Here is a 27,664-nt window from a genome sequence, read left to right as displayed (position 1 = left end):
AGTTAATACTTCGAGATTCTGACCTTAAAACTTTTCCAAGACGGATCTGATTCTTAGGACACGGTTCGGTTCCCTGAAGTCCCGAGGATTTCTAGTGGTGTTTTGGGAAAACTAAAAGATGGTGGTGAATCTGAGATTTATAAAAGAGAAGGAGGGACCTACGACGAAATTCGCCAGCGACTGTGTGCAAGCCTGAGCCCAGGGGTCGGACAACGCCCACCGTTTGTAAATCCCTGCTTTCAGGTTCACGAGACAGAGAGAGAGAGAGATAGAGAGAGAGGGGGTGACAGAGAGATCCTCCGTCCGGCTATCCTCACATCGATTTCTCGCATAATCTGTTTGCTTTGCTTCAGTGGATCTCGGCCATCTTCAGTTTGATCTCGCTTACAATCCGTTCCTCTTTGCATCATTGGTGGCTCTCTCTCTCTCTCTCTCTCTCTCTCTCTCTCTCTCTGTTTTATCGTTGTTCAATTACTTATTAGAGATGTGAATAAGTTCACAGCAATTTTATCGAAGCTTGGGAATCCATTATTCCGGACCGGCGAACGCCCTGTTCACTGTTCCGTACCATGCCTTCTCCTTCTTTCGATTTCAACAGTCTCTATTAATCACAAGTTATTTGGTCTCTCCGATATCAGATCCGTCTGATTCCCGATCCCTATGATTAATGGTTCGCTATCATCGTTTATCTGGATTTCGGTTGCATTTGATCTATTAGGGTTTTCTCCTTCACGATTTTTAGCTTTCCTCATTTTGGGCGCTAAATTGCAACTTTTGGTCTTTCCGTTCATCTTACTTTATGCCGGCCCACCTCAATTTTTATTAATTTTGCTCGTTAAATTACTGCCAGAGCGCAAAAGTGTGTTTATCTGATTCACGCTATCAAATTACGTTACCTTCTCTCTTTTTGGTTGTTCTATTAGTGGAACCGCAGGATTTCATTGTACCGGAGATTTGTTCTGTTAGGTGTGTTGAGGTTTTGCTAAAGGTTGGAAGAAGGAAGGGGGATTAAACTCTGCATCTCGGCGGGAGAGGAAATGGGGAGAGTTCTGATTGTTTCCTTGGTGTTACTTTTTGCTGCTGTACACATAGTCTGCGTCTCATCATTTCCCAAGACAGCTCCTGCTTTTCTTTGGACTCGGTATCGCCATGGGTATGCTTGTCGTTGCTTTCTTGTACATAGTATTTCTCTTGATTTTGGGGATCCTCATCAGCTTGTGATTGTTTGAATGATTGACTATTTGCTGGATATGGATGCTTGTGGCATGTCAAGAAGAATAGTATCTTTCTTGGGGGAAATTAAAAGCAGTTGAGCTGCTTGGGCTTGTTTAGTAGAATTCTATCGAATGTAGAAGTATTTAAACAAAAACAGAAAATTTCAAGTCAAGTAATCCTACATTTGACAGAAAATAAACCCTTTTATTGTTGTAACCTTCATATGCTTCCCTATAGCACATAACTGCTGGTGGTTATCTCTGAAGTATGGAGATGCCCGTTTTACGTAAATGAAGAGAATCTTGGTATCTGGATATCTTGCCAACTATGGGGTTGGAGGGTTAGTGTTACTGTGCATACAATGGTTTTGCTGGTTAGAATGTTGGAACAGTGTTACTTTACAAACCTGAATTCTTGTGGATGATTCCTATTTTATGGCATTAATTAAGAGTTTTCCTGTCATCGATTGTCAATTGTCATTGGTTGTCCTCGTGAGTCAATGCTTGCTTTCTACGTTGAGTAATCACATGATTATGTTTACTCCTGCTTTTCTTTTTCATATACAGCATACTTTTGTTCTTAAGCTAAAAGAAAATTGACTTTATCAAACATTTCTTATTTCGCTGTTGAAATCCAGTTACATGTTGAATTGTTTGCTCTCTAAGACTGGTAGTTCGTAAGGAATTGGTTTTGCACTACAGCCTTATCTGCAAACTTCATCAGAATTTATTGATATGTTTGAGGAGCACACTGTAGCGATCATTTTCCGCTTACCATCTATCCTAATATTAGCCTTATTAGGTTGTGCTTTCTTTCAGATTCCAAAATTTTCTTCCTCCAGTTAACAATGCTTTTTCACCATTATACTGCATCTTGATCATGCAAAGCAGATTATACTATATAGGATAGTAAAGGAAACTAGTTTCAACTCCTAATGTTCGACCAATCAACCCCAACCTCGTCCCCCGCTCCTTCTTTCCAAACACACAGGCAAATATATGCAGCCTGATGAGGTGTAGCAAATACCTAACTTTTTGTGCATAATTTTCCACATAGTTGGTGGAGCTGACATGATTGTCAGCTACTTTGTAGGCTTATGATATTTATTTGTCTAGTAAGTTCTTTACTCTACCTGGCCTCACAATAAAAAGGGATTCTATTGACATTTGTTAGTAAGCGATAAAGAAGCAAGATGAACTGCTACGGAAAATAAATTGGATTTTAAACCAGTGAAACATTTTTTTTCTAATTACTGAAAATTGGTGGGCCGTGAGCCCCTTCTTTGGGTCTTCGTTGTATCATCCATTATAATGAAATGTGTCAGGTTTAGCATGTTGTTCTCATTAAGTAATAAAATTGATTTGTAATGAAGTGGTGAAGTTCTGCTGCACATACGAAAAGAAAAGCAGATCCCCTATGTATGAAATATGCTTAAATAAAAGTTTAAAATATGTCTATTTAGATGGCTTAACGGACGAAAAGCATAAGGTAAGTTAAGTATTTGGTTACAGAAACACTTATCACAAGCAAGTATATGGTTGGTATAGCAAGTATATGGTTGGTATTGGGCTTCTGACAAGATTGTAAAATGGCAAAAATGTGTGAAATCAGACCTGGCATCTACTTGATTCATACTCAAGAATACCTGGCCTTGCTGCAGATAAATACAACATATGTATGAAAGACAATGTTCATGTTACAGTGCTACATTTTGATTTTCATAAGAAGGTAGGTTCTGGTTAAGCTTGTTTGACATTACTTGTGAAATTGAATGAGAAGATGTTTGGGATCCATATAAATTCAAGGAAGAATTCTACTAAACAAGCTCCTGGTTAAGATGCAGAAGAATCTCTCACAGATTCAAATGGATAGGGTGAAATGCAGAAGAATCTCTCACAGATTCAAATGGTTTGGGTGGGCCTAACAAATGTAGCTCTGATGGCCTTGTATCATTTTTAAGGAGTTGATGGGGATCTTTTCAATGATGCAAAAGCATTTTACTAAGAAAAATTTTCTGGTAGTATATGAATAAAAAAATTGTATGTGAGTTGGGAATCATTGTAAAGAAGGTAAAGTTAGATATTCAGAAATTTCTGATTACTTAGTTGATATTGCTGCCTGTTTTCTTTTACATCCTAATTCCTGTTACTTCGTGACCTTACCTACTGTTTAAAATGGAAGATAATGTTTCTGGGTCGGACTTTAAATCTGACTTAGGATCCTTAGTTTATCAAACCCTGGTTCGTGATGTGGATCCTTGTCACATCAGATCCATGGACTTGAGGTGCTGTGAACACTGTGTAAAGTGTAAGGGGCTTTTTTGTTTACCTAAGATATATTCTGATCGAGATCCTTGAGTGCTGACTGCTGTCATCCTTCAACTTGAAGGTCCTAAACTGACCCCCTAGCTTGGTGGGTGGAGCTTTTCTAAAACGGCCTCCACAATCAGCAGGTCAGATCTGCTCCATACACAAAAAAAAAATGCGATTTAAAACTTAAAAAAACTGTGTTTTTTTTTAAAGAAACATTAAAAACGAAAAAAGCACGTTTTTAACCCGTTTTTTAACGCGTTTTTTTTTATCTTTTTTCCACTTTTTTCATTTTTTTCAGTTTTTTAATGCCGAACATTTTTTTTCATTTTCTATTTTTTATTTGTTGCAAATCTACTTATTTTGATGTTTGTGTTATTAGTTTCTCACTTATTTTATTTTTCCTTATTTTTAGTTTTTTAAAATTTTAAAAAATTTACTGTGTTTTTTTCTTTTTTTCCCATTCTTTTCAAATTCGCCATATTATACCGGAGAATAACCTCGCCGTTTAAAACTCAGAGACGTTATTTGTGACTGTGCTCTATAGTTCTTATTTTCCTCCATATTTGGCCTCCAGTTTTGTCCATTTGTCAGGCTTGTGCAGGTTGACAGAAATAGGTTATCATCTTTGCTCATATATCCCGCAACAAAATGGAGTTGCAGAAAGGAAGCATTTTCATAAAGTAGAAAGTGCTATGAGCATGTTACATGACAATAATGTGCCCATTAGCCTTTGGACCGAGGCTTTTCATACGTCGGTCTACATTATAAACCGTCTCCTTATGTCCATCTTGAACGGAAAATCTCCTTATTATATTTTGTTTGATCAACATCCATGATATAATGAACTATGTGCTTTTGGGTGTGTATGTTATGTGCATATTAATTCATCTTTGAGAAATAAGTTTCAAGACAAGGCGGTAAAGTGCAGATTTGTAGGATATACAGATGAGTATAAAGGATATCGGTGTTATGATCCCACTTCAAAACGTATTAGAACTTCCAGAAATGTTGTTTTTGATGAACAAGATTTTGGCATGGACGTGTCAGATCAAGTGCAACCTAGAGTAGTGGAGATGTATGATCTATGGTTGAGTGTTGATATTTTTACCAATATGTAGCAGACATGTCAATCCACCATTCATTCATCCTCGAACAGTAATGAGAGTTTAAGCAACCTTCAGACCGATGAAGAACGTCCTATTGAGCACTTTTCTGGACAAGTATATGTTAGAAGAGGTAGAGAAAAGGGGCCGAGTAGTCTAGAGGTAACCACTACTGAACAAGGGGGAGATCGACTCGTATTTAGCATCCAATTCAACGATGGGTGAGTCATGATACATTTTCTCTTGATTTTCAACTATTTATGTCTCAACTCACAAAGCAGGATGAGCCACTCTCTCTCAATCAAGCTGTCAAATCGCGACAATGGATTGATGCTGTGAATAAAGAAATGGAAGCTCTTCATGAGTCTCATACTTGGGATGTGGTACCACGACCAAAAGGAATTAATGTTGTTGGTTCCAAATGGGTTTATAAAATAAAATATAAACCCGATGGGAGCATTGAAAGATATAAGACACGTTTTGTTGCTAGGGGTTTCACGCGACAATATGGCGAAAATTATGACGAAACTTTCAGTCCGGTGGTTAAAATGGATACAATGCATATCATCATATCGTTAGCTTTTGATCAAGGATGGACACTCAGTCAGATGGATGTTAAGAATGCATTCTTGCATGGAGATTTGAAGAAAGAAGTTTATATGGAACAACCCTCACGATATGCTAAAAAAAGATCCTTCCACTTGGGTGTGCAAATTGACAAGATCTTTGTATGGGTTAAGCAAGCATCTCGTTCTTGGTTTGAGAGTTTTTCTGTACAGATTCAAGGTTTTGGTTTCTAGGAGATGTTCATCGGATCATTTCTTATTTGTCTACCAAAAGAAAGGTATAACAACTCTTCTCCTCATATATGTTGATGATATTGTTATAACAGGGAGTTCAAATGAGCATGTGGGAGAGGTAAAACAAATTTTAATGAAGATCTTTAAGATGAAGGATTTAGGAGAATTGAGGTACTTTCTTGGGGTAGAGGTTGGTAGACAAGGGGACACATTGACACTCATGCAGCAAAAATATACTCTTGATCTCTTGGAAAAGACAGGCATGACAAATTGTAGACCGGTTACTACTCTAGTGTATTGCATCAGAGATTATGTTCTGGGAGGGTTCTCGAAACATTGTTGCCTGTTGGTATGTTACAGTTTTACCAGGCTTGACATTGTTTATGTTGTTAATCAGGTTTCTCAATTTATGCATGCTCCAAGAGAAGGTCATATGGAGGCATTGAAGCACATTTTAAGATATCTAAAAGGCACTTATAAAGACGACTTTGTTTACCATAAGAATGACAATGCGGATTATGGACATGAGATAATCACTTATACAAATGTGGATTGGGCAGGTGATCCAAATGAAAGGAGGTCGATGAGTGGTTATTGTGTTTTCATAGGGCATTTGGAGTAGTCAAGAACAAAAGGCTGTGGCACAATCTAGTACCGAGGCAGAATAACAGCAATGGCTGTAGGCACAATAGAAGCTGCTTGGATTAGACATTTGTTGAATGATTTAGGGGAGAAGATTGCTTGCTCAGTGTTCTTATGTAACAATCAAAGTGCAATTAACATTGTTTTTAATCCCATTTAGCATGCAGGACCAAACACATTGAAATTGATCAACATTTTATTCGACAAGGTTGAGGAAAAGAAGATAGAGCCCCAACATGTTAGAACTGAAGATCAGCTGACAGACTTATTTACTAAAGGATTAACAGTATGACAATTCTGGTTGCTAAAGTACAAGTTGTACATTGTACAAGACCATGTACAACTTGAGGGAGGGTGTTAAAACGTGTTTAAGGTTTGGGTCATGACGTCTGGATCTGGATCCAGATTCAGATGTCATATTAGGTGTTTCCTTTTTAACGTTGTGTTTTCTCATCAATTGTAATATTCATTGTTTTTAATGGGACTTATTAGTCCATGGTGTAAAAGATTGATTTCATAGTATAATCTTAGGGTTCAACAAACAGAGCTGCTGCTGCTGCCATCCCTGTCCTTTGACACTTCTCTTCTCCTTCTTTCTTGTTTTTCTGTGCATAAGTCTTTGTTGGATGACACGGTAATCTGATATTACAAAATCTTAGAAGGTGCCACACCCGTGTTGACACGACGCTGGTGTTGGTGCGGATACGGGTGTAGCTCCGACACGCACCGCAACTGGACCCTCTTTTATGCATGTTCAAAATATTTTTCTATTATTATTTTTTTCTTTTCTCTCTACCTTTCTTTCTTTATTTACATTAATAAAAGTAACAAAAACAGATTGAGCTAAGAAATAAGCTTAAAATTATATATATATATACCCTCGCTGCACCCAAATTTTTTGGGATGTGCCACACAAGCAGCAGCACCCACACCCCACACTCATGTGACATAGCATATAATGGGTGAAATGACACATTATAGTTAACAATTACATGCATCACTTCGTTGCCCCATTTCCTGTTTCATTGTAGTCAATAGTTGCATTATCATTGTGTCTGTGCTTTGAGTAGGTTGAATCCATGTCTGATGTTTGTCCTAACATTCTTTCACCATATTACAATTTATTTTGTTCCAAGCGAAAGCATCATGCTCTCAGAAAATCTAATGCTTGACAATGGTGGTTCTTATCTGCCATATTTTGCCTGCAATCCTGTTTATTTAGTCATTTTCTTCTGTCATTTCCCATACAAAGTATGCCTTCTAACTTTTGTGATTTTCACTACTCTCTCTCTTTTTCTCTCTCTAATGTTGCTTCCGCTGCTTGCAGATCAAATAACGGCCTCAAGGAGGTGGTAGACTATCGTACACTCACATCAAAGGATTTAGCCCAGTCTGTTCTTTCCGAAGGTGGATGGTCAGACATTCTGGTAATCAATATTGTATTCTGGATCTTTGAAACTGATGAATAATTGTGATCTGTGGCCTTTCTAGCTTTGCCAAGCAGTGGTTGAAGTAGAAATGTGGTTACATGCTTGTTTGTCTTTGCAGTGCTCTTCTGGGAGGCAAAGTGAACCTGTGGATATTGCGCTACTCTTTGTTGGAAAAGAGGTTTGTGTCCAGGAGTTTTTTTTGCAAAATTTGTTCCAAGTACCTTTTGCATACACTTGTCATTATGTTGTCGTTTCAACAATTGATTTGTCTGTTTCTCATGTAGTTAGAAAGTTCAAACCTCTTTAGATACTTCTTTTCACTTGAATAAATTTGAAATATCTAATGTAGGAAACTCACTAGCCTGTAAGATTTTAATTTCCTTCTTTGGTTCCTCATATAATCTGAAAGAACTGAGGTATTCTGTAAGTCAATTGTTAGTAGCCCAATTGGTTCCTCATATAATCCTCATATAATCTCATGTAGCCCAATTTTTTACCTAGCAGCGTTCATTCCCAAGAATAGCTCTTTTTGTTTTATTGCTGGAGCACCATTGATGATCTGCACCATCTTTATTTTATCTTGATTATACTCAAGTTATTGACCCCCAATACTGTGCACTTTCATGGTATCCATACTGGTTAGCCTGAGAAGTACCTGGCTTTTATGCAACTGTGGCCAGGTAAGGTGGTCCGGTGCAGAGAAGGTAGGTAATGTGGCCAAGCCAGGGCCCATGATTGCTTTGTGCACACAAGGAAATCGTGATGTATTGCTTGATACATGCAAAAAAATGGTGAATTTGTCCTTGGCATGCAGACTGCCAACTATTCACCGTAGTGGTGTTACCGTGTTAGTATAACTGGACATGATAAAGAGGTGGTTGGCCAGTCAAAGCTCCAGCTGGCCCTGGTAGTGTATGCACAAGCAGTTTTCTAACCATTATTGAGTGCATATTACTTGAGCACTGGCTCAATCGCTCATCAGAGTAGTTCTGAGAGAGTTCGAGCAAGTAAAAACCAATAAAAAAGCGTAAATGTTTGCCACTCAACAAGTTCAAGTGTTTTGTGTGATGTCCTGCAGGAATGTCTTGGACAGACCAAGTTTTGGAATTTAGCTTGTTCTAAGACCTGCCACCACACTTGCTTGACCATGTTGGCTGCATGCGATTTGGAACTAGATCCTTGTTGAGGATTAGGCTGCTAAGCCACCTCTGCTGAGTAGGAGGACAAAAAATTTACTGGTTTGACTGCTTGTGTCCTCTTGATCTCTACTACTTTTTTGCCCTATGTAACATAGACTCTTCAAAAAGGTTGCCACAGCTGAGTCGTGTCGGATGAGGATCGTGTGCGTCTTGGGTGCAGCAACAAAGAAATTGCTTTCTCTTATTTTGAAGTTTTGAAGCACTGACAAAATCCAGTTTGGTAAATATCTTGATATTTTTATTACGTGTCAACAGTTTCATTGCTAGTTTGGTAGTTTTTATATATATATATATATATATATATATATATATCCTCGCCACACCAGGACCCATGTTTTCTTGGGAAGTGCAGCACCCGCACCCATGTTTTCTTGGGAAGTGCAGCACCCGCACCCACACGTCACACCTGTATGACATAGTTTTTGCCTTATTTCTGGAAATAACTGAACTTGAAGAAGTCTAGAGATCTACTCATGCTCAAGCCTTCCTTCGTATATATAAACTGCAACCAAATGATCAATTGACTTCCTCTCGTGGAGTGCTTTATCCTCTTAATTGTGCATTTCTGGAGATTTACTTTGTCTTCTATGCACCAGTAGTGCCGTGCTGATGTTTGGTTTTGTCAACATTTAGCCCTTGTGGGTCTGGGATGAATGACGGTGTGATTGAGTCATAACACAAGCACACGTCTTGTGCTATTCAAAATTTTTTTTCCTCAGAATCTTGCATGTTTTCTTTTGCCAAAATAAGCATGAAATTGAATGCCTTATGGTAGAACATGTCCATCAGCCTAGGTTGTGCATATAGCTCAATCAATATTCATTTTTTTCTTCAAAGTTGAAACATTGCTGACATTTTCTGTTCCATCTTTAAGTTGCATTCTGCAGATATATCAAAAAAGAGACATGGAGTTCGCAAGCTTCTGGAGTTACTTGAGGTAGTTGCTTCTATCATTGTCTTGAACTATCGTATTCTATTTGTTTTATTGAGAAAGTAATTTTTTCTTTTTTTGTTTCCAGGCATCATTTACAGGATCAAATTTTTCTTTAGCACTCCCATTTGTTGCTGCGGATCACAATAAGCAGACATTGGAAAATTTTCTAGTTTCAAGCTTCACTGATCATTGTGGGAACTCACGACCAAATGATATTACTTTCTTCCAATCTTGTGCTTTGGAGAATAAGGCGTTCAAGAGGCTGGCTGGTCCCAGTGCATTCAATGTAATTCAAGTTTAGACAATTTTCTCGTCCTTACTTTCTTGTGACAAACTCTGATTGATACAACATGCCTTCCAGGACTTTGTAAAGACGAGGATGAACTCGAGACAGAATGAACACACAGACTTGATTGTGTTCTGTGATGATGTAGCTGATTATTCTGAAAAGAGTGATACTGAAGGTATTTTTCTGTCCCTTGAAGTTCTCTTTATGACCATGTGCTTCTCTAATCACTGGGTTTTCATTGGGCTTCTAGGTGCCATTCTATCTGAATTGATCTCTTCCATGGAGGACACTGGTGCTGCATACACAATTCTTTATGCTTCAGATCCATACATCCCTTTGAAGTTTCCTTATGGCACCTTGGAGAGGTTTCTTGCTGAGAGCGGCACCGGAAACACTTCGACAAACACCACATGTGATGGAGTATGCCAGATTAAATCATCTCTTTTGGAAGGCGTTTTTGTGGTAATTATCTTTTTCATGAACAAAAGCTGCATTCTAGCCCTTGTCGATTCACTTTCGAGCTTTCTTAGTTTTATGCTGTTCTGTACTTTGAGTTCCTTTTGCATGGTTCTAGTGTGTGACTCTTCTCTTTCTGTTTCAGGGTATCGTCCTACTTATAATCTTGTTATCTGGTCTCTGCTGTATGATGGGCATCGAGACTCCCACAAGGTTTGAGACACCTCAAGAGTCCTAAAATTTAAATTGTCCCGTGGCATTAGCCATAACATGGAAATAGCAGCTCACTCTTGGAATGATGGTTGGTTCATTCGGTGCTTGCATCCTTTTCTTGTGTCTTGAACAAATGGAGATCATAGTTTGATCATTAGCCTCGTCGAGCTGAGAGCCAGATTGTGAAATTATTGTATCGATGTTTACTAGGACTTTTTATCTATTTGGGCTGATGAAAATCATACATGTACAATTTTGTCTGGCAATAAAGTACACGGTAGTTGTGAAGCAGTCAAGCTAATAAACGAATGAGCATCGAGATTGAAGTTCAATCATCTGAATCGCAGTCACGATTGGAAGAACGTCCAAACAGGAACTATCCTCATTTTCTTAGATAAATGTTCAGCACATTTGGCTCAATATTTTGGTGATTGGTCAATCCGTTGTTTAGTTTCCCTTGCTTGGATGAACTTCACATTTGGTGTTGGTGTTTTGAGCTCTGTTTTTCCCTTTTGTATGCTTATTCTCCTGTTGTTTTCCCTGTCAATAGTCAGCTGGTGAAAAGTTCGTTGAGACACTGAGGATATCAGTTGGTATAGGGCCATTTTGCTACTGCTATTGATAATCACTTCTCTTTTTTCTGGATGCGGTTGTTTTCCCTCCCATAGTTATTCCACCATTTCCTCCCAACTCTTCTTTGCCTGGGTGGAAAATAACCGGGAAGATACATTGTTACGGCAGGCACGAGTAAACCCAAGATATTTGTCCAGTGTATGGTTTTCCACATGTTCTAGAGTCAAAGGAAACAAGAGCAACTTATCGCCCAAGTTGACAAATCCACAAACCGTAACAGGTTGGCCCTTAGTCCTTACTTAGCATAGTCAGCAGGGACTCGCAGGCTGTTCATCCATAGCACACGAAAGCCATTGCCTCCAATGAAGTAGCTTTTCCAACAACACTACCAAATTGCGTTAGTTTCAAATCGTTGGCAATATCTGCAGGTTTTCCCCAGAAATTTCTTCCACCTCTCAAGTTCCTTGAGGGGTTAAAGCAGCTTCCACAAGAACACGTTTCTGCTGAATCATGTAACAAAAAACTGTTCCACCTGTTCGGCGTTCTTTTTGCAGGTCTGAAAGCCCAACACTAGCATGAGCTCTAGAAAGCCGCTGAACGCCGATTCTCTCAATGGTGCAAAGAAGCCGCGGTAGGGAATTGGGTATCAAAGTCTTGAACCTGTGTTGTAATTTCTTGCACTATAAGACTAATATTCAAGTTTTGAATCATATTCATCAGTGGCATCCCGATCCCCAAAAGGTTTTCCATGTGGCCTTCTTCTGTCAGACCCACAGTGCATAATTTATGAATTATGACAGAGGCACCCATCCCCTCTTAAATCCTATACCTAATAACCCACCAAGCTCCCTGCATTCCCCAAGAGAATCCACAACAATCCTGCAACTATTCTGATTCAGTACACGATCATTTAACATCATATCCCTGAGAACGAAGCAAACCTCATTCAGCATCTCTCTCTTGCAAAATTCAGCAATTAGGATGTTTAGAATTGGGCCATCAGGAGCAACACCCATCACCAACATTTTCCCCAAAGCCACTCTGAACTCATTCGCCTTCCCTTGCCTGCACAGACAATTTAGCAGAGTGGTGAAAGTAACGGCATCAGCATCCACGCCATGTTGGAACATCAAATCGAGAACTCTCGTACTGTCTCTGATCAATCCAGCATTGCTGAATCCGTTCATCATTGTATTGAACGTGATCGTATCTGATCTAATTCCGGCAGACTCCATTTTGGAGATGATCTCATTCGCTCGATCGATCTCCCCACTTCTACAGAAGCCGTTGATCAGCGTGTTATACACAACAACATCCGGCTCTCTTCCCCGATTCTTCATTTGATCCAGGATGCCGAGTGCAAGGTCGAATCGATTAAAGGAGCAGGACCAAGAGACTAGAAAACCATAACAACGCAAGTCTGGTACGCATCCTTTGAGCGCCATGAATTCAAGAAGCTCAATGGCAGAGTCCACACTCCCCTTCTCACAACATGCCCTAACAAGTGCCATAACGTTTCGAATCTTTGGGTCGTACCCCAGCCGGTGAGCGTCCATGAACAAAGCTCTAGCCGAATCAAGCCGATCTGATTGAACGAGCGATTCAAGGAGTCTTGTGAAAACCCTCTCCGAGCAATCACAGCCAAAATCCCTAATTCTGTAGAGAAGTTCCACGGCTCGATCCAGCAAGCCCGCTTCGGCGTAGATTTCGATAAGGTCGCCGAAAACGCCGGAATCGCAGGTTACGCCCTCGCTTTTCATCCTCTCTATAAACAACTCCATCGCCCTGAACCTCTTCTGGCGGCCAAGTTTGTTGATGATGAGCCTATAGGTCGGGTAGTCGTGCTTGAAACCCTTTTGCTTGGCGGCTTTCTTGAAGATTTGGATGATTTTAGGAAGGTGGGTCTCGTCGGAGAGGGACCTCAGGACGTCCTTGTTCGTGATTCTGTGTGTCTGAGCTCCCGTTCTTGGGGTTGTTTCTTTGGGTATTGGCAGCCATGATAGGGGAGTGGTGGTGGACGACGCGAAACGGGAAAGGAGAAGGTGACGACGGGGGTAGTTGCGGATGAAAGGCAAAGTCGAATGGCTGAGCTGAGATCTCATCAGGGAGACAACGAGTCGAAAGTCCAGATTTGCGGGATCTCATCAGAGAGACAACGAGTCGGAAAACAAAATTTGTTCTCTCTCTCTCCAAAGCGACGAAGCTCCCTCCGGATTTGCGCATTGCCCAAGTCGAAAGTAAAAGAGCATACCTCTGCGATTACCGAAGCACCATTTGTGACAGTTGCCTCTTTGCATCAAAGATACTCTGCTTCTGCTTTCATGTAGTGAGATTTCCAAAACTCGGCACTCCTACTCTAAATCAAAAAAAGAAAAATTCCAACTTTTATGCGGTGAAAAATGATGCATAACTGGTCACATCAACACATTTTTCTAGTTTGATTTATGTGGGCACATAGCGTAACCGGTCAGGTTAAGAACATATAAAGAACACATTTTTCTAGTTTGATTTATTTTTCTAGTTTGATTTATGTCGGCACTACCGACTAAGCGTTTTATGGGACACAACATTCAGCTTGAAAGGCTGTTGGAGTGGACCTCTCATGCTCACTCACCTGAAAAGTGATCTGTGTAAAGAGTTTTATATGCTTAATAGAGTAAAGGAAAGGAAGAACATGTATTTTGACCATGGGTATGAGCTTTGCCTTTTTCCTCTTATGCATTGGATTGTAAAACTGATCCATCCTATTTTTTGTCATTTGGTTACACGATTTATGCTTCAAGAGTCAATATTTGCTTGTAATATAATCACGTAGATGTTGTAATTGTATACAAATTCATAAATTTTATCCTCATAGACGCATCTTGTAAGCTCAAGCTCCAAATTAAAATGCGGACTAACCGAAGAAAATTGTCCATTGCGAGTTAAAGTTAAACCAGAAGGTCTTCATATCCACGACGCTAAGAAAACGAAACTTATTCAACCAATGGGATATCAGATTGAAATAAATATTAAAGACCAAAAGATGAAAAAATTGCATATTAAAATTTTCCTGTTTTCATCTCGCTTCAAATAACCCAACAAAATTTTGAAATCTTTCTTGTAATAACTTTTCATAACTTGTTTCTGATGAGCATATAATTGTTCATGTTTAAATAAGACATGTTGGATTCTTCCTGATTCATTGGCCAAAATATTCTTAACTTGTGATATAGCCGTATGCATGATCCAATAATACTATCTACCACTTGTTTGTCAGAACTTCTGATTCATTGGAATATTCTATACAAAACTTAATATGCTTCTGTGTGCAACTTAAATGTCATGCCCTTGCTAGGAGTAAGAATCACATCAAACAACTTGTGAGGCAAAATGTTTTGTGTTATCATCATCATAATCGCATGAACAACCGCATAGAGTGCATGCAGGGGCAGAGTCAAGGGAGGGAGGGCCTGCATGAGCCTTGACTCCACTTCATTTAAAAAAAAAAAAATACATGTAAATTTAGAAAATTTTACTGTCCTATATAAAAATTTTGAAAAATAACATTTCAGCTTGTGTTAAAATTTAGAAACTTTAATTCGTCCCTCTCAAATTTCTAGCTCCGCCCTGAGTGCATGAACTTTGCACTTTGGTGTAGGAACAACCAAATTCCACACATAGTGTGTGGACTTTGTGCTTTGTCGCACTAACACCCGAACACCTGCACTAAGTGTGTGGACTTTGTGCTATTACACATGAACACCCATACAAAATGCACAAATTTTGTGCTTTAGCGCACGAATACCTACACATAATAGGTGGACCTCGTGCTTCAACATACCTTTTGAACAATCCTACAAACTAGAATTCATGTGATGTGCATTGGACTCATGCAACGTGACTAGAACAACGGACAACCAATGCAATACACATAACAAGAAGGTATTCTATCTAAAACATGGTTTTCATACGATTTTCCATCTTTGTTCAATATTTGAAGGGAACAATCTTCATCTATGCACATCACTGTTCAAGCGATTTCATCAATTTCCAAGCAATTCGATACAACTATGTCCAATCTTGTTACCACATCCATGGAACTTAAACTTCCCATGAAATTCATTACAAAGATTAGAACAAACAATGCAATCTTAAAAACAAATAAATTCATTCATACGATTGAAGCAACTTTCTCCAGACTTGTGTCAAAAGGTATGTATAGGGAAAACTAATGTTCGTTTAAAATCAATGTAAAATTCAATCATAATCTGATTACTAGTTTCCAGGGATCAAGGGAATGTTTTAGAGTGAGACACTTGAATGATAGAGGTTTGAGCACTCAAACACCAACTTCGCGGGACCAAGAAAAGTTGAGAGTGGGACCCAAACCTGTTCAGTATCCATGGTCCAGAACGTTCCATTCGCTTCTTTGTGGGACCCACATAAGGCAGTCAAAGAGACACCGCCGCGACGGCGAAGGCTGAACAGAGCAGCGGCAAAGCGACCGCCACCACCATCTCCGCCGCAGTCAGGGAGGGACAGGGACAAGGAGAGAGAGGGAGGGAGGGACAGGGAGAGAGAGGAGAGGGGAAAAGGGATATAAGAATTGACCTCCATAGCGGCACTCTTATTCACAGATCGAAACTCTCCAATATGACAATATCATCATCATAATATCACCCTCAAAACTCGAACGGAGGGCGTGTTTAAGACACGCCAGCCAACTCGCCCGCTTGCGCTGAACGGGCAGAGATAGCGGCAACAATAAGCGAGGCAGGAGGAGGAGAAGGGATTTCCAGACCCTTGGGAGAAGAAAGAATGGGGGGAGAGGGTTCAGGGGAGGCGTTACAATGCGTAGGGACGCTGGAGGTGATGAAGCCGAAGCCCGTCGGTGGATTCATCTGCGGAACTCTCCACGTTCCCACTGACCAGTCTTTCCATTCTGCTCTCGTCCCTTCCCCGGTCTCACAGAAGAAGTAATCATCACATCTTTATCATTATCATCTTCTCAGTCCCGCCCCTGATGTGTGTAGTCAGTATTGTCGGTTTCTTTTCTGTGAATCGTGATTTGATTTTCCCTTTGCAGGGTGGTGGCGCCTCGATACCGGCTGATTCCGACGGAGACGGACCTCAATGACCTCCCTCTGCTACCGAATTTCCCCCACAAGGTCTTCGCCGGATGCGACCGAGGTATGGAGCCATCGTCGCCCGTTTGTCTCGTGTGCTTGTGTTTCATGTGAAGTTTGATACATAGCAGGACTTTCGGAGTCTCTTTTCTGTTTTAAATTGGGTTCGGTTTAGCAGCTTTTGTGAATTTTTTACTTTCTTGAATTCAATCATTAAATTCCTGCAGGCAGTTTCACTGTTAGTTTCGATAAAGCATACTCTGTTAGTTTATTGTTTGGAACCGCGAACCGCGACATCTGTGATAATGATGTTCTTATTTTACACAACGATGGGTTTCAAATAATATTTAGTACTACCTGGCTGTAAACCACTTCGTGTACTTGCAGAACACCAATTCAATTTAGAGTTGCCTACCTGCATTGGATTTTAGAGATGGAGTTGTTTGCTTTTATTAAGGCAATCTAATCTGTTGTATTGTTTATGAGTGCAGAAACTCTGGATTGGCTTTTAGCTCAGGACAATATTGACTCTGAAACTCTTTTGAGATATCTTTAGAACACTACAATGTATTAATGCATCCGAATCATGAAAATTTTTGTTATATTTTTAGCATATGTTGCTTGAAACTCAGTACTAGATACGAACATGTGCCATGAGGATGAAGGCCACATTGATGGATAAGGACAATATGATGCATATGAAGAGATACTGAACATTAGATCCGAATATAGCACCAATTTCAGTTCAGGTCTTTTCCCCTCCCTAGGATCCTGTCCTGGGTTGAGGATGGTTGTGGAGAGGAAAAAATAAAGAAAAAACGGGGAGAGAAAAAAATAGGTGAGAGAGTGAAACAACCAGTTCTAAAATGCCAGAAACGGTAGGAGAAAAAAGTCTGAACAAACATTCAAATAAACAAAAATAAAAAATAATGAAAAAAGAATATTACATACCTTAATGAAAATTTTCCACCGTCCACCGAAAAGCTCAGCCTGTTCCTTGGGGCTGGAGCAGGCTGTCAAAGGTTGGTGCAGATGGAGGGGGAGGGAAACTGGAAGACAACAGGAAGAGGGAGGTAGTGTTTTGGGGGTTTAGGGACCTGGTGCATCTCTTGGACGTGGCCCTACTAAAACCGCCAAAGAGTGAGACATCAGCTCTTTTAAGCTTGATATTGGCAATCATCCCTAATGCCATACAATGTTTAGCAGCCTATAAGGCACTTCATACCAGTTCACTAAGAATTGGGAAGACACCACTTACTTTGCCAGGACATGTTTGGGGAGGGCCTACAAGAGACTGAAAAAGTGGTCGGATCCTGATTGGTGACCTGTCAAGTAGAAAAATGGTAACTTAATCGTGATGAAGGTGCCGCTGCATCAATTAAAGGTGCTTCATAAAATACATGAGGGGCTTATTCACAAGTATGAATAGACTTCGACTGCTTCCTTCCTATGCAGTACACGTGTGATTTTTGGGGGGATTTGGTTGGAAGTCTGGCCGGTGTCCACCCGACTAGACACATGGAGAAGTTAATTGAGTACAGAAAATAACTTCAAGCTTTACCTTGTTTGGAGCATTCGGAGCAAAATCATGGAGTCACAGAATGAAGTCCTTTGTTTATTTCAGAGGTTCTGACCCTCAGTGAGCTAGAAATTACTAAGTGGCATATTCCATATGTTGACCACAACAACATTTCATAGAGGGAGATAATTGGTGGTGAACCCAAAAAGACTAATATATCTACAACTAATCCTGATGGCAGCCAAATAAAGGGTGTGAATGCGAGATGTCAGTGAAATTATTTGTGAGACAGAGAGTAGGGCTGCTTCCCTCCCATCACATCCTTCTTTCTATGTCAGAGATACCAAGTGAGTGCATAGAAAAGGAATGGGAACTGGGTTGATCTATTCTGTTGTAAGGAACACTCAGCATTAACGTGACGTGACCTTTGCCAAGAGATTGGTGCATTTGGTGGAACCAAGTTGCTCTTCAAAGATATAGTCAATAAAAAAATGTAGAAATAAACACAAGAACTAAAGTCTAGAGTAACCCAATGCTAGATTCCTTGGGATGGGTGGAGAAATCTCTGTTTTGTGTGCATATACATACACACACACACACACATAGGAAAATTGAAATAATCTGCTACCTCAGTGGTTGGATGGTTGCTTCTTTATTTTGTGTCGCTAAAAAACTATTGCAAAAGATGCATTCCGTTGCTACAAACCATGGCCAAACAACTAGCCGTCGTCAGTGCATCTTTTGTGACTGTTTTTAGCGACACAAATGTAGAAAGGCAACCACAGAGGTAGATGGATCCGTCTACTATATATATATATATAGCGAGAGAGAGAGAGAGAGCTGAAAACGGCCGTCTACTATGTACATATATAATTGTCTGCAGTCAACAAAACTAACAAAAAAATTGTTAATAAGCAATAAAAATAGCAATCAGTGATTAACAAGCTATGTTGTTAATGCTTCAATGGAAAAAGAGGCAATTTGTTTGTTGTTGCAGCTAAATATATATATCCTCACCGCACTAGCACCCGCACCCTCTGACACGTGACATAGGTTTTTTTTTCTTTAAAAAAGGAAAAACTATGTAAACAAAAGAGAAACATGCGAAAAAGGATGCAGTCCTTGGCTAGTTGACTAAGTTAGTCGCTAGTAAGTAGTCTATACTATAGAACTGGTCTACCAGTTTTTATGCCCATGGATTAATCGACTGTCTGCCAACTTGGACAACTAGTTGACTGGTCCAAGGGTTGCAACCAAGGTTACATTTGATTGTTCTTGATTTGCCGATTTTAGAATTCTTATTATGGACCTCAACCTCTTCATGTCCAAGATTTGTGATTTTTCTAAAAGAACTTTTGACAAGTTTCTATTACCATACTTCGTTATACAAATTTCTTCTTCCAAATTTCATGATCTAAGGAAAATTTCTAAATCATCTCTAGAACTGGAACTTGAATAAAAATGGCCGACTGCCTTGCATAGTCTGCATTATGATAATTAAGGGTAAGCATTGGATCGGGTTTGGGCCGATAATTTTTTTAATTTTAATTTATATATATATATATATATATATATATATATATATATATATATATATATATATATATATATAATATACTTTGAATTTGTTTATTAAAATAAAACTGGGCCAGGCCCAACTTGGCCTGGCCTGGGCCGAGGCCCGATGCCCACCCTGCGTACAATAATCACAGATTAGTATCATAAAATTCTGTCATGATTGTCATGTTCCCCGGTTTTGCTGGGTCAATCTTGTTTTGGGATCAATACAGCAAGTGAAAAGGCTGTCTGACCTTTAGTTATGAAGCCGTTGCATTTAGTTGGCTGTTCAGGCTATCATTCTTCACAAGTCACAACCTACCAGTAATTGGTTTTCTACATACATTATTTGAAATAGACTAGCCATTTCTCCTTCACTAGAATTAAAGAATATCCTACACTTTTATATGATCTACACATCTCAAAATTATATGTGAAAGACAGTGCAGCATGAAATGAAATTCCAATAATTGGTTGGATGACATTTGATGCAATAATTATATCACATCATTGGCATCATATGGCAAGATTCTTGTTAAGAAATAATGAAGACTTCTGGTTCCAATAATTGGTCAAAAATGACGTTTGATGCAGTAATAATATCACACCATCAGCTTCACAGGGTAAGATTGCTTGTTATGGAAGGAAGAAGACAAGATAATCAGCATTGTGCTTCACATTAATTCAAAACGTTTTAGACCATCTTTTGCATGCACATATTTTGTGTTCTATTTGCAGACCAGTACATACGTATAAAAACAAAACTTTGTTCATGCTCCACTGTAAAGGGCAGGTTTCAAATCTTGAAGATGTGTTTATTATGTCACAGAAACTGCAGTGATATAAAACTATGATGTCCTCTGGAATCCATCTTTAGCATTTCTTTTCTGAAAAGAAGCATAGTTTGAGGTTGTTAATTACTTTTATCTTGTAACTGTTGATTCTGTCTTTAGCTTTCTATTTTGTTGCTCTGCAATAAAACTGTCTTGATTCTTTACATGAAACATGCAGAGCTACAATTGGGAAGTGGTCAGATCAGTCAAAATCTTGCAAGAAAATGTGAGGCACTTGCTGTGTCTGGGCTTGCTGAGTATGGAGATGAAATAGATGTCATAGCTCCTGCAGACATATTAAAGCAAATCTTCAAGATTCCTTACTCGAAGGCTCGGCTATCTATTGCAGTGCATCGCATTGGACAGACACTTGTTCTCAATGCTGGGTACATCACTTTCCTTTGTCTGTCTGTAGCTACTGTTTGTAATCTATTTCTAACTAGCGGTTGATTGCAGTCCCGATGTGGAAGAAGGAGAAAAGATGTCTAGAAGAAAAAAGGACAAACCAAAAGCCATGGACCCTTCCCTTTTCCTAAACTTTGCAATGCATTCTGTCAGAGCAGAGGCTTGTGATTGCCCTCCTTCGCAGTTTATGCCATCTGAGGAAAGTCCAAGCCCTAGTATCTTACCTGGACAGTTTAAACCTGGGGAAGGTTCTTGTGTTTCTTCAAGAACTTCTACAGACTATGGTAACTCTGGATTTCTTTATGGGAATGCTGCTGGTAGTCAGCAGACTGGCTTTGATGGCCTTCCGGACTATTCACAGGGAAACCATGATAATACTATTTGGGGCGACCAGCAGAATAAGAGATGTGATGCCCTTGAGAAAGCTTCGAAAGTTGATGAAACTGGCAGGTCTCCAGTACATGAGCCAGAGAAGCATAGAAGGCTCACTAATGATGCTTTTTTAAGAGTCCTTTTTTGGCAGTTCCAGAACTTTCGCATGCTTCTGGGCAGTGACCTTCTTCTCTTTAGCAATGAAAAATATGCTGCTGTGAGTTTGCATTTGTGGGATGTCAGTCGCCAGGTTAGTAATTTCTTTTCACTGTTTTATGTTAAACTGCTTATACTGTTTCAGCTAAGTAGTTTGTTTCTTTTGTCAGATAACTCCACTAATGTGGCTTGAAGCCTGGCTAGATAATGTGATGGCTAGTGTCCCTGAATTGGCCATTTGTTATCATCGAAATGGTGTAGTTCAGGGCTATGAACTTCTAAAAACTGAGGATGTATTTCTACTGAAGGGCATATCAGAAGATGGAACAACTACCTTTCATCCTCAAGTTGTCCAACAAAATGGTCTATCTGTACTAAGGTTTCTCCAGGATAATTGTAAGCATGATCCTGGCTCTTACTGGGTACATGTCTCAGACCTTTATGTTTATCTGTTCATGTTACCTTTTGCAACCATAATTTAATGTGGTATTATTGCTAACATTTGTACTATCCTTCTGAAATGATTTATATGACAGCTGTTTAAAAGTGCTGGTGAGGACATAATTCAGCTTTTTGATCTTTCTGTTATACCAAAAAGCCATGCATCTGATGACCATGATCAAGGGTGTAGCTCCCTTCCAACTTTTATGAATAAAGGGAGACAAGATCCATTTTTTTCACTTGGAACCCTTCTTTATCGTCTTGCACATAGACTATCACTTTCGAAGGTACATCTCTCTCTCACTCTCTTTTTCTCTCTCTCTTCTGCAATGTGGCTACTGCTTTTATAACCTTGTGCTGGTGAATGCTGTTGAATGATGCAGGTGCATGATAATAGAACAAAGTGTGCTAAACTGTTCAAAAAGTGCTTGGAGTTTCTGGATAGCCGAGAGCATCTGGTATGGCGGTTGTTTGTATGTGTTATAGCAAACATTTTGTTGTTAGTTCACTTTTATATTCATGTTAAAAGCTTTTGTAATAACAAGTTGTGATGCTGACTTTTCCTTGCTTAAATTCTCATTAGGTCATTCGTGCATATGCACATGAACAATTTGCAAGGCTCATTTTGAATTGCCACAAGGAGCTTGATTTGACAATGGAACCTACACTGGAATACGGAGCTACAGTAACTGACATGGAAGATGAGTCATCAAAACTTTCTTCAGTAGCATCTAAGTTAATAATTGATGATGAATTACAATCATACTATGTGGATGGTAATCTTTCAACCAAAGAATCTGCAGTTCATCATGGTTCAACATCAGACCTTTCTCAGGTGAACCTGGAAGCTGGTCTTACAGCAACACCTGATTCAAGTAGAACTGAAAGTCTGGCCATGTGTCATGTCCCAGCAACTCAGCAATTGTTTCATGCCATTTCTGATCCAATTTCTTCCAAATTAGCTGCAATTCATCATGTTTCTCAGGCTATTAAGTCCCTTAGGTGGAAAAGACAGCTTCAAAATGCTGAAGGGAAGTTGGATGATCAAGGCAGGGAGATTCCAGACGTGGCTCCAGGTGTCCATCAATTTTCTATATGCACTTGTGGTGAAGCTGATTGTATTGAAGTCTGTGACATACGTGAGTGGCTTCCTAGATCAAAAATGGACCATAAGTTGTGGAAGCTTGTTCTTCTGCTTGGAGAGTCATATTTAGCTCTTGGAGATTCATATAAAGAAGATGGTCAATTGCTTCAGACTCTAAAAGTCGTGGAATTAGCATGTTCTGTATATGGGTCTATGCCTCCATGTTTGGATGACGTTCAGTTTGTCTCGTCCATAGGAAGCAAGGCACATAGTCGAGTAAGCTATGATGATATAAGAAATGAACAGAACTCTTCCTTGTCAAGAACTGCAAATATCTCCAAATGCAATTCCGGTAGTAGTGGCCCTAGTATTGATCAGAGTAACTCCAAGTGTCTTTTCTGGGCCAAGGCTTGGATGCTTGTTGGAGATGTGTATGTCGAATACCATAGGACGAAGGGCATGGAAGAATTAGAGCAACCACAAAGGCCTATTCATCAACCTGACCTGACTATGCCAACAGAGGTTTTTAAAGAGGTCAAAAGGCTAAAGAAGAAGTTAGGTCAGTTCAAGCAAAATTGTAGCATGTGTTCTTTGATGAATTGCAGCTGCCAAAGTGACAGAGCAAGTAGTGGTAATAGTGCAAGCTCCAGCACTGGAGATGTAACTTCTTTTGCTTGTGGAAGGAAACTGAGTAGAAAATCACAAGTTAGAAGCCCACATCAATCATCTCATGAGTCTTCAGAAAATAGTTATGGTTCCAGTTCCTATCAATCTGGTATTTCAGAAGGTTTGCATCTGCAGAGTGAAAATAGAGAGGTGCCTAATAGTAATCCATTTACTTCCGAGAGAAGCAAAGCATCATCATTATCCTTTGGCTCTGATTTTGCTGCATCTGGACAAGCCTCTCATGTGCAGCCTGTATCCTTTTCAGCTGGACACAAAAACAACGCGGGAACCATGAATCCTGAGTCTGCTGGGATCGAAGAATGTGGAGGAATTTTTACATATTTAAGGGGGCCAAAATTGGGAGAAGTTAAACATAATCTTTTGGCTGCTATACATTGCTATGATGCATCAAGGGAGGCAATAAGCGGCATTTCGGCTGCTTCTCAAGAAATACAGTCTGCATCTAAAAAGAAGGGTTGGGTATGCAATGAATTGGGTCGATATCTACTTGATCATGGGGACCTGGGAAATGCTGAACTTGCTTTTTCAGATGCAATAACAGCCTTTAGAGAAGTTTCTGACTTGACTAACATAATATTGATCAACTGTAACTTAGGTCATGGAAGAAGAGCATTAGCTGAGGCTATGGTGTCTAAGCTGGATGATCTCAGGAAATATGGTGTGCTGGGGAACACCTATAAGCAAGTTGTAGAGAATGCGAAATCCGAGTACAGAGAGGCACTGAAATATTATTGTGCAGCCAGGACAGAATTAACATATTGCAAAGAAGCATTGACATCGGAATTGTTGAGCCTCTCAAATGAAGTCTGTACACAGTATGCTCATACTTATTTGAGGCTTGGGATGCTTTTGGCAAGAGAGGATACAACTGCAGAGGTTTATGGTAATGCCAGTATTACTGATCTGCTGGTTGGTTGCAGCAGTATCAGTGAACGGAAAACGTATGGTAAGGAACCAAGAAAACGTGAAATTTCAGCTAGTGATGCTACTCGAGAAGCTATATCTACATATGAGTCACTGGGTGAATTGCGTGCACAAGAAGCTGCTTTTGCATATTTTCAACTTGGTTCTTACCATAGAGATTGCTGTTTAAAGATTTTAGATGGAATCACAAGTGCCATAAAAATCAGATCTAAGTCTAACCATCTGCAGAAGCTCAAAAGATATGCCTCTCTGGCGGAGAGGAGCTGGCAAAAGGCAATTGAATTTTATGGTCCAAAATCACATCCTATTATGTACATGAAAATTCTCTTGGAGCGTTCCAATCTAGCTTCAAGGTTATCAAATTCTATTCATCCAAGCATGGTATGTTTCCTAAAGCAACTCATGAGACATACGTAGTTATGCAATAACTTGTTATCTTCTGCATATCTGCCAATCAGAAGCTGTCTACTTAAAAAGTTATAATTTTGATTTTTGATTGTTTTTTTCTCTTGATCTTTTTTTATTTTTCTTTGTTCTCTTATGCTAAACCTTGCAAGTCTTAAGGAAAGTGAATATTTTTATTTGCAGATGTTCATGTGTTTTTTTGGGCGGTTAGCTTCCATGTGTTTGCTTGTTTTTTATTCTTTTAGGGTTTGAAAAGATGCCAAGACATCTCACTATTTTTTCTTTAGCATGGTGGATTGGCATATTTTGAATTTGAGGCTGCAGAGATGCAAGAAGGCTGTCACAGAAATACCCGTATTGAGTGTAAATACTCCTTTTTTTTCCTTCTGTACAAGTCCTCTCATCATGGTTGTGTCCTTGTGTTTGCAGCTGTGTCTGTGATATAACAAGATGGATGTGATTATGCACTCAAATTTCCTACTGACTACCAAGAAATCAATCTATTAGTCACCTTCTCAAAGAAACCAAGCCTTTAAGCTCCATTGGTCGTTCTTAGTTTATACCTTTTTCAGGAAAGGGGAGAAGAAAAAATATTTCTGGTCATAACGAGCTCACCCCATCAAACTAGTCTCCAAAGTAAATAGGTTGCCTTTCTATGTTAGTTCAAATTTTAGTCCTTGAAGGCAAATGATGCCTCAGTTTTTTGTAATCTTCTTCAAATTGCAAATATTTGATTGAATATAACCCTTTGGTTTGCTTCCATCGCATTTGTTATGCATATTCACTTCTGCAGGATTGGCAGCATTTATCCAGGTAGAATAAAATCATCGACCTGGCCAAAACCTATATACTTGAGATAGGAGAGGGACATTTTGAAGCGGGCCTTGTTTCTTGTAGGTAGAATATATTCTGTGACACCCTTACTTTTTTGCTTGCATTTCAACCCTTCTAATATAGCCTACCATGGTCTTGGCTAACTCACACGGGCCTATGGCCTTGTAAGTATTTCTGAATAGCTCGCTGATGGTCCTTTACTGTCTGGAGTGGGAAAAGAAGCAAGGCACTTCATCTTGATCTTGCATGCTCTAGAATCAAGGGAGATTTGTGCACCTAATGCCACTCTTTCCTCTTGCTTAATCAGTTCCTGTCTTCATGTAATCTGTTGCCTGCCAAGCTCTTCTGCTTTCATGCTTCCTTGTGATTAATTAGATGGTTGAAAGCTGGCGTTTTCATCCTTGTGAGGCATGCCACAGGTTAATTCTATCAATTTGAGAGATATTTCCTTATGCGACTTTATCCTCTTGCTTAACGAAATCTTGTCCTTGAAACGATCTGTTGCCTTCCCTTTCTCTTTTGTGTTTTCGTTCTCTTGTGGTTGGTTGCCTGAGAGGACTCCTTTGCAAATTGCTTATCCAACTTGTGTGGTCAAACCTTGCTTGTTGTTTCTGTAGGTGCTGCAGCTTGAATCTATCAGCCCATGACATATTCAATTAGCAATTTGTCGTCATATCCATAATGAAGTTTCATGCTCTGCTACTAGAATAGGGTTTATACTTATCCAGGACCGATCATTTTTGACAGAACCACCATAATTTTATGTCAGGATCTGATCATTATGCCTCAAGTTTCAGTTAATTGTTTGATTCTCATCTTTATGACAATTTTAGTGACTGTTCACCTTCATATTGAGCAACGGAATGAGATTCTAATGGCATTTATTGCAGATGTTGGAGACGGCATTAATGCATCTGCTTGAAGGGCGACATGTGGTTGTGGGAGAACCGAGTGATGATGTGGTAGAAAGTGACCTGACTGTGATTTGTAAGACATTTTTTGACCAGTTACAGTCATTGCTGAAGAAGATGTTATCAAGTGCACTGGCTGGAAATACCAATAAATCGACTGATATCCATCAAGGTGTTCCTAACAGGGGTTGTGATGTTAGGAAGCTCAAGGAGATATATCGTATGTCCCTTAAACCTGTTGGTGTAGCACAATTGAATGGAATGTACGAGTTATGGGCATCCTGAGTCTCTGAATTTTATATGTTATCCATTTGGACTGTCCCCATGCACAAATCACATAAATCAACATCTTGTTTGGGGATAGAACTGTTCGCTCTCTTGAAACTATTGGCAGCCTGATGTTTGCTTTGGTAGTGAAGCAGTTATGATGATAGTAAAAGAGCTTGCTGTTTGGGAAACCTTCTGTTTTTACCAAGTGTTGCTGCATCAGCTTGTGTATGTGCTTAAGTTAAATGGAAATAATGTATATTTCACGTTTCGTTGTTTTTCTTTTTCTATGCAAGACTGCTGCAGGTAGGAGGCAGCGAAATGCAAAGACTGCTGAGAGATTAACCCTCAACTGTTATGAAAGGGTGAACGTCTACAAAACCACATTGAAGGAGCCGAAAACAAGAGAAAAAAAAAAGGATGGACCACAGCGGCAGCGTAAATACAAACGATACAATAAGATTGGAAAATTGATTTCGTCAGCCAAGACAGGTTAATTCTTGACTGGGAGTTCTGAAACAAGCTGCACTCTTCCTGAACTGTGTTCAGATTAGGAAGCTATGCTATGAGAAAAGTTCCATTGCCTTTCTGGTCTTATATTTTGTTTCTCCCCCTTACAGCTCCATTGAGCCTTTCTACCATCCAACATTGTTAGAGGTTAACCATTTCAGCCGTGGGTGGCAATTATGTCCTCATGAATACTTCCAATACCTCTTTTTTCCAGGAAGAGTATGTTCCATTTTTCTAAGGCATTTGAACCAAAAGTTCCTCCTGGACAACCTTTCTTCCTTCCTGTACCATCCTTACCTCTGGTATGGTATAGGCAGCAGCCATTTATGATTATTTCTCTATCCTGTATTATCAGGAATGGTTCTTGACAGGTCCCCGTTCTCATCCACGTCTGAAAGTACATTATAGTCTTCGTCATACGGGTATCTCAAGAAGTGTTCAGTACAGGAATTCCATACCTGGTTATGGAAATACTATAGCTGGAT

General features: G+C 39.6%; 3 protein-coding genes across 4 annotated transcripts; 2 read left to right on the top strand and 1 right to left on the bottom strand.

Moving 5' to 3' along the window:
- The first annotated feature begins 193 nt into the window (after positions 1-193).
- Positions 194-10,884, top strand: LOC116257852 (uncharacterized). Of its 2 annotated transcripts, none has more exons than XM_031634863.2 (9): positions 194-412; positions 924-1,153; positions 7,400-7,499; positions 7,621-7,680; positions 9,576-9,638; positions 9,721-9,921; positions 9,997-10,099; positions 10,175-10,386; positions 10,526-10,884. In XM_031634863.2, exons 2-9 carry the CDS (start codon positions 1,038-1,040, stop codon positions 10,616-10,618), a joined length of 948 nt encoding a protein of 315 aa, XP_031490723.1. In that variant the 5' UTR covers positions 194-412; positions 924-1,037; the 3' UTR covers positions 10,619-10,884. The 2 variants fall into 2 exon arrangements, with proteins under 2 accessions (XP_031490723.1, XP_031490715.1); XM_031634855.2 differs by having other exon boundaries at positions 195-412; positions 967-1,153.
- Positions 10,885-11,855: 971 nt separating this feature from the next.
- LOC116257843 (pentatricopeptide repeat-containing protein At5g46100-like) lies at positions 11,856-13,784 on the bottom strand. Its single transcript, XM_031634843.2, has one exon. The coding sequence runs from the start codon at positions 13,266-13,268 to the stop codon at positions 11,958-11,960; it is 1,311 nt and encodes a 436-aa protein (XP_031490703.1). The 5' UTR covers positions 13,269-13,784; the 3' UTR covers positions 11,856-11,957.
- Positions 13,785-15,668: 1,884 nt separating this feature from the next.
- LOC116262066 (uncharacterized) lies at positions 15,669-26,941 on the top strand. Its single transcript, XM_031641106.2, has 9 exons — positions 15,669-16,124; positions 16,235-16,338; positions 20,362-20,569; positions 20,640-21,210; positions 21,287-21,538; positions 21,653-21,844; positions 21,941-22,015; positions 22,141-24,633; positions 26,382-26,941. The coding sequence occupies exons 1-9, from the start codon at positions 15,967-15,969 to the stop codon at positions 26,685-26,687; spliced, it is 4,359 nt and encodes a 1,452-aa protein (XP_031496966.1). The 5' UTR covers positions 15,669-15,966; the 3' UTR covers positions 26,688-26,941.
- The last annotated feature ends 723 nt before the right edge of the window (positions 26,942-27,664 follow it).

This window comes from Nymphaea colorata, chromosome 1, assembly GCF_008831285.2.
Source record: "Nymphaea colorata isolate Beijing-Zhang1983 chromosome 1, ASM883128v2, whole genome shotgun sequence".
Lineage (NCBI taxonomy): Eukaryota > Viridiplantae > Streptophyta > Magnoliopsida > Nymphaeales > Nymphaeaceae > Nymphaea > Nymphaea colorata.
Note: the sequence above shows the minus strand (reverse complement) of the source record. Positions and strands in the feature narration are given on the sequence as shown.

Excerpts from the sequence above, each read along its gene's own strand:
- LOC116257852 (XM_031634863.2), top strand. The coding sequence starts at position 1,038 with ATGGGGAGAGTTCTGATTGTTTCCTTGGTGTTACTTTTTGCTGCTGTA. Across the intron at positions 1,154-7,399 it reads TGGACTCGGTATCGCCATGG|ATCAAATAACGGCCTCAAGG; the intron begins GTATGCTTGTCG and ends CGCTGCTTGCAG. Across the intron at positions 9,639-9,720 it reads AGCTTCTGGAGTTACTTGAG|GCATCATTTACAGGATCAAA; the intron begins GTAGTTGCTTCT and ends TTTTGTTTCCAG.
- LOC116257843 (XM_031634843.2), bottom strand. The coding sequence starts at position 13,268 with ATGAGATCTCAGCTCAGCCATTCGACTTTGCCTTTCATCCGCAACTAC.
- LOC116262066 (XM_031641106.2), top strand. The coding sequence starts at position 15,967 with ATGGGGGGAGAGGGTTCAGGGGAGGCGTTACAATGCGTAGGGACGCTG. Across the intron at positions 20,570-20,639 it reads ACACTTGTTCTCAATGCTGG|TCCCGATGTGGAAGAAGGAG; the intron begins GTACATCACTTT and ends GGTTGATTGCAG. Across the intron at positions 21,845-21,940 it reads ATAGACTATCACTTTCGAAG|GTGCATGATAATAGAACAAA; the intron begins GTACATCTCTCT and ends TGAATGATGCAG.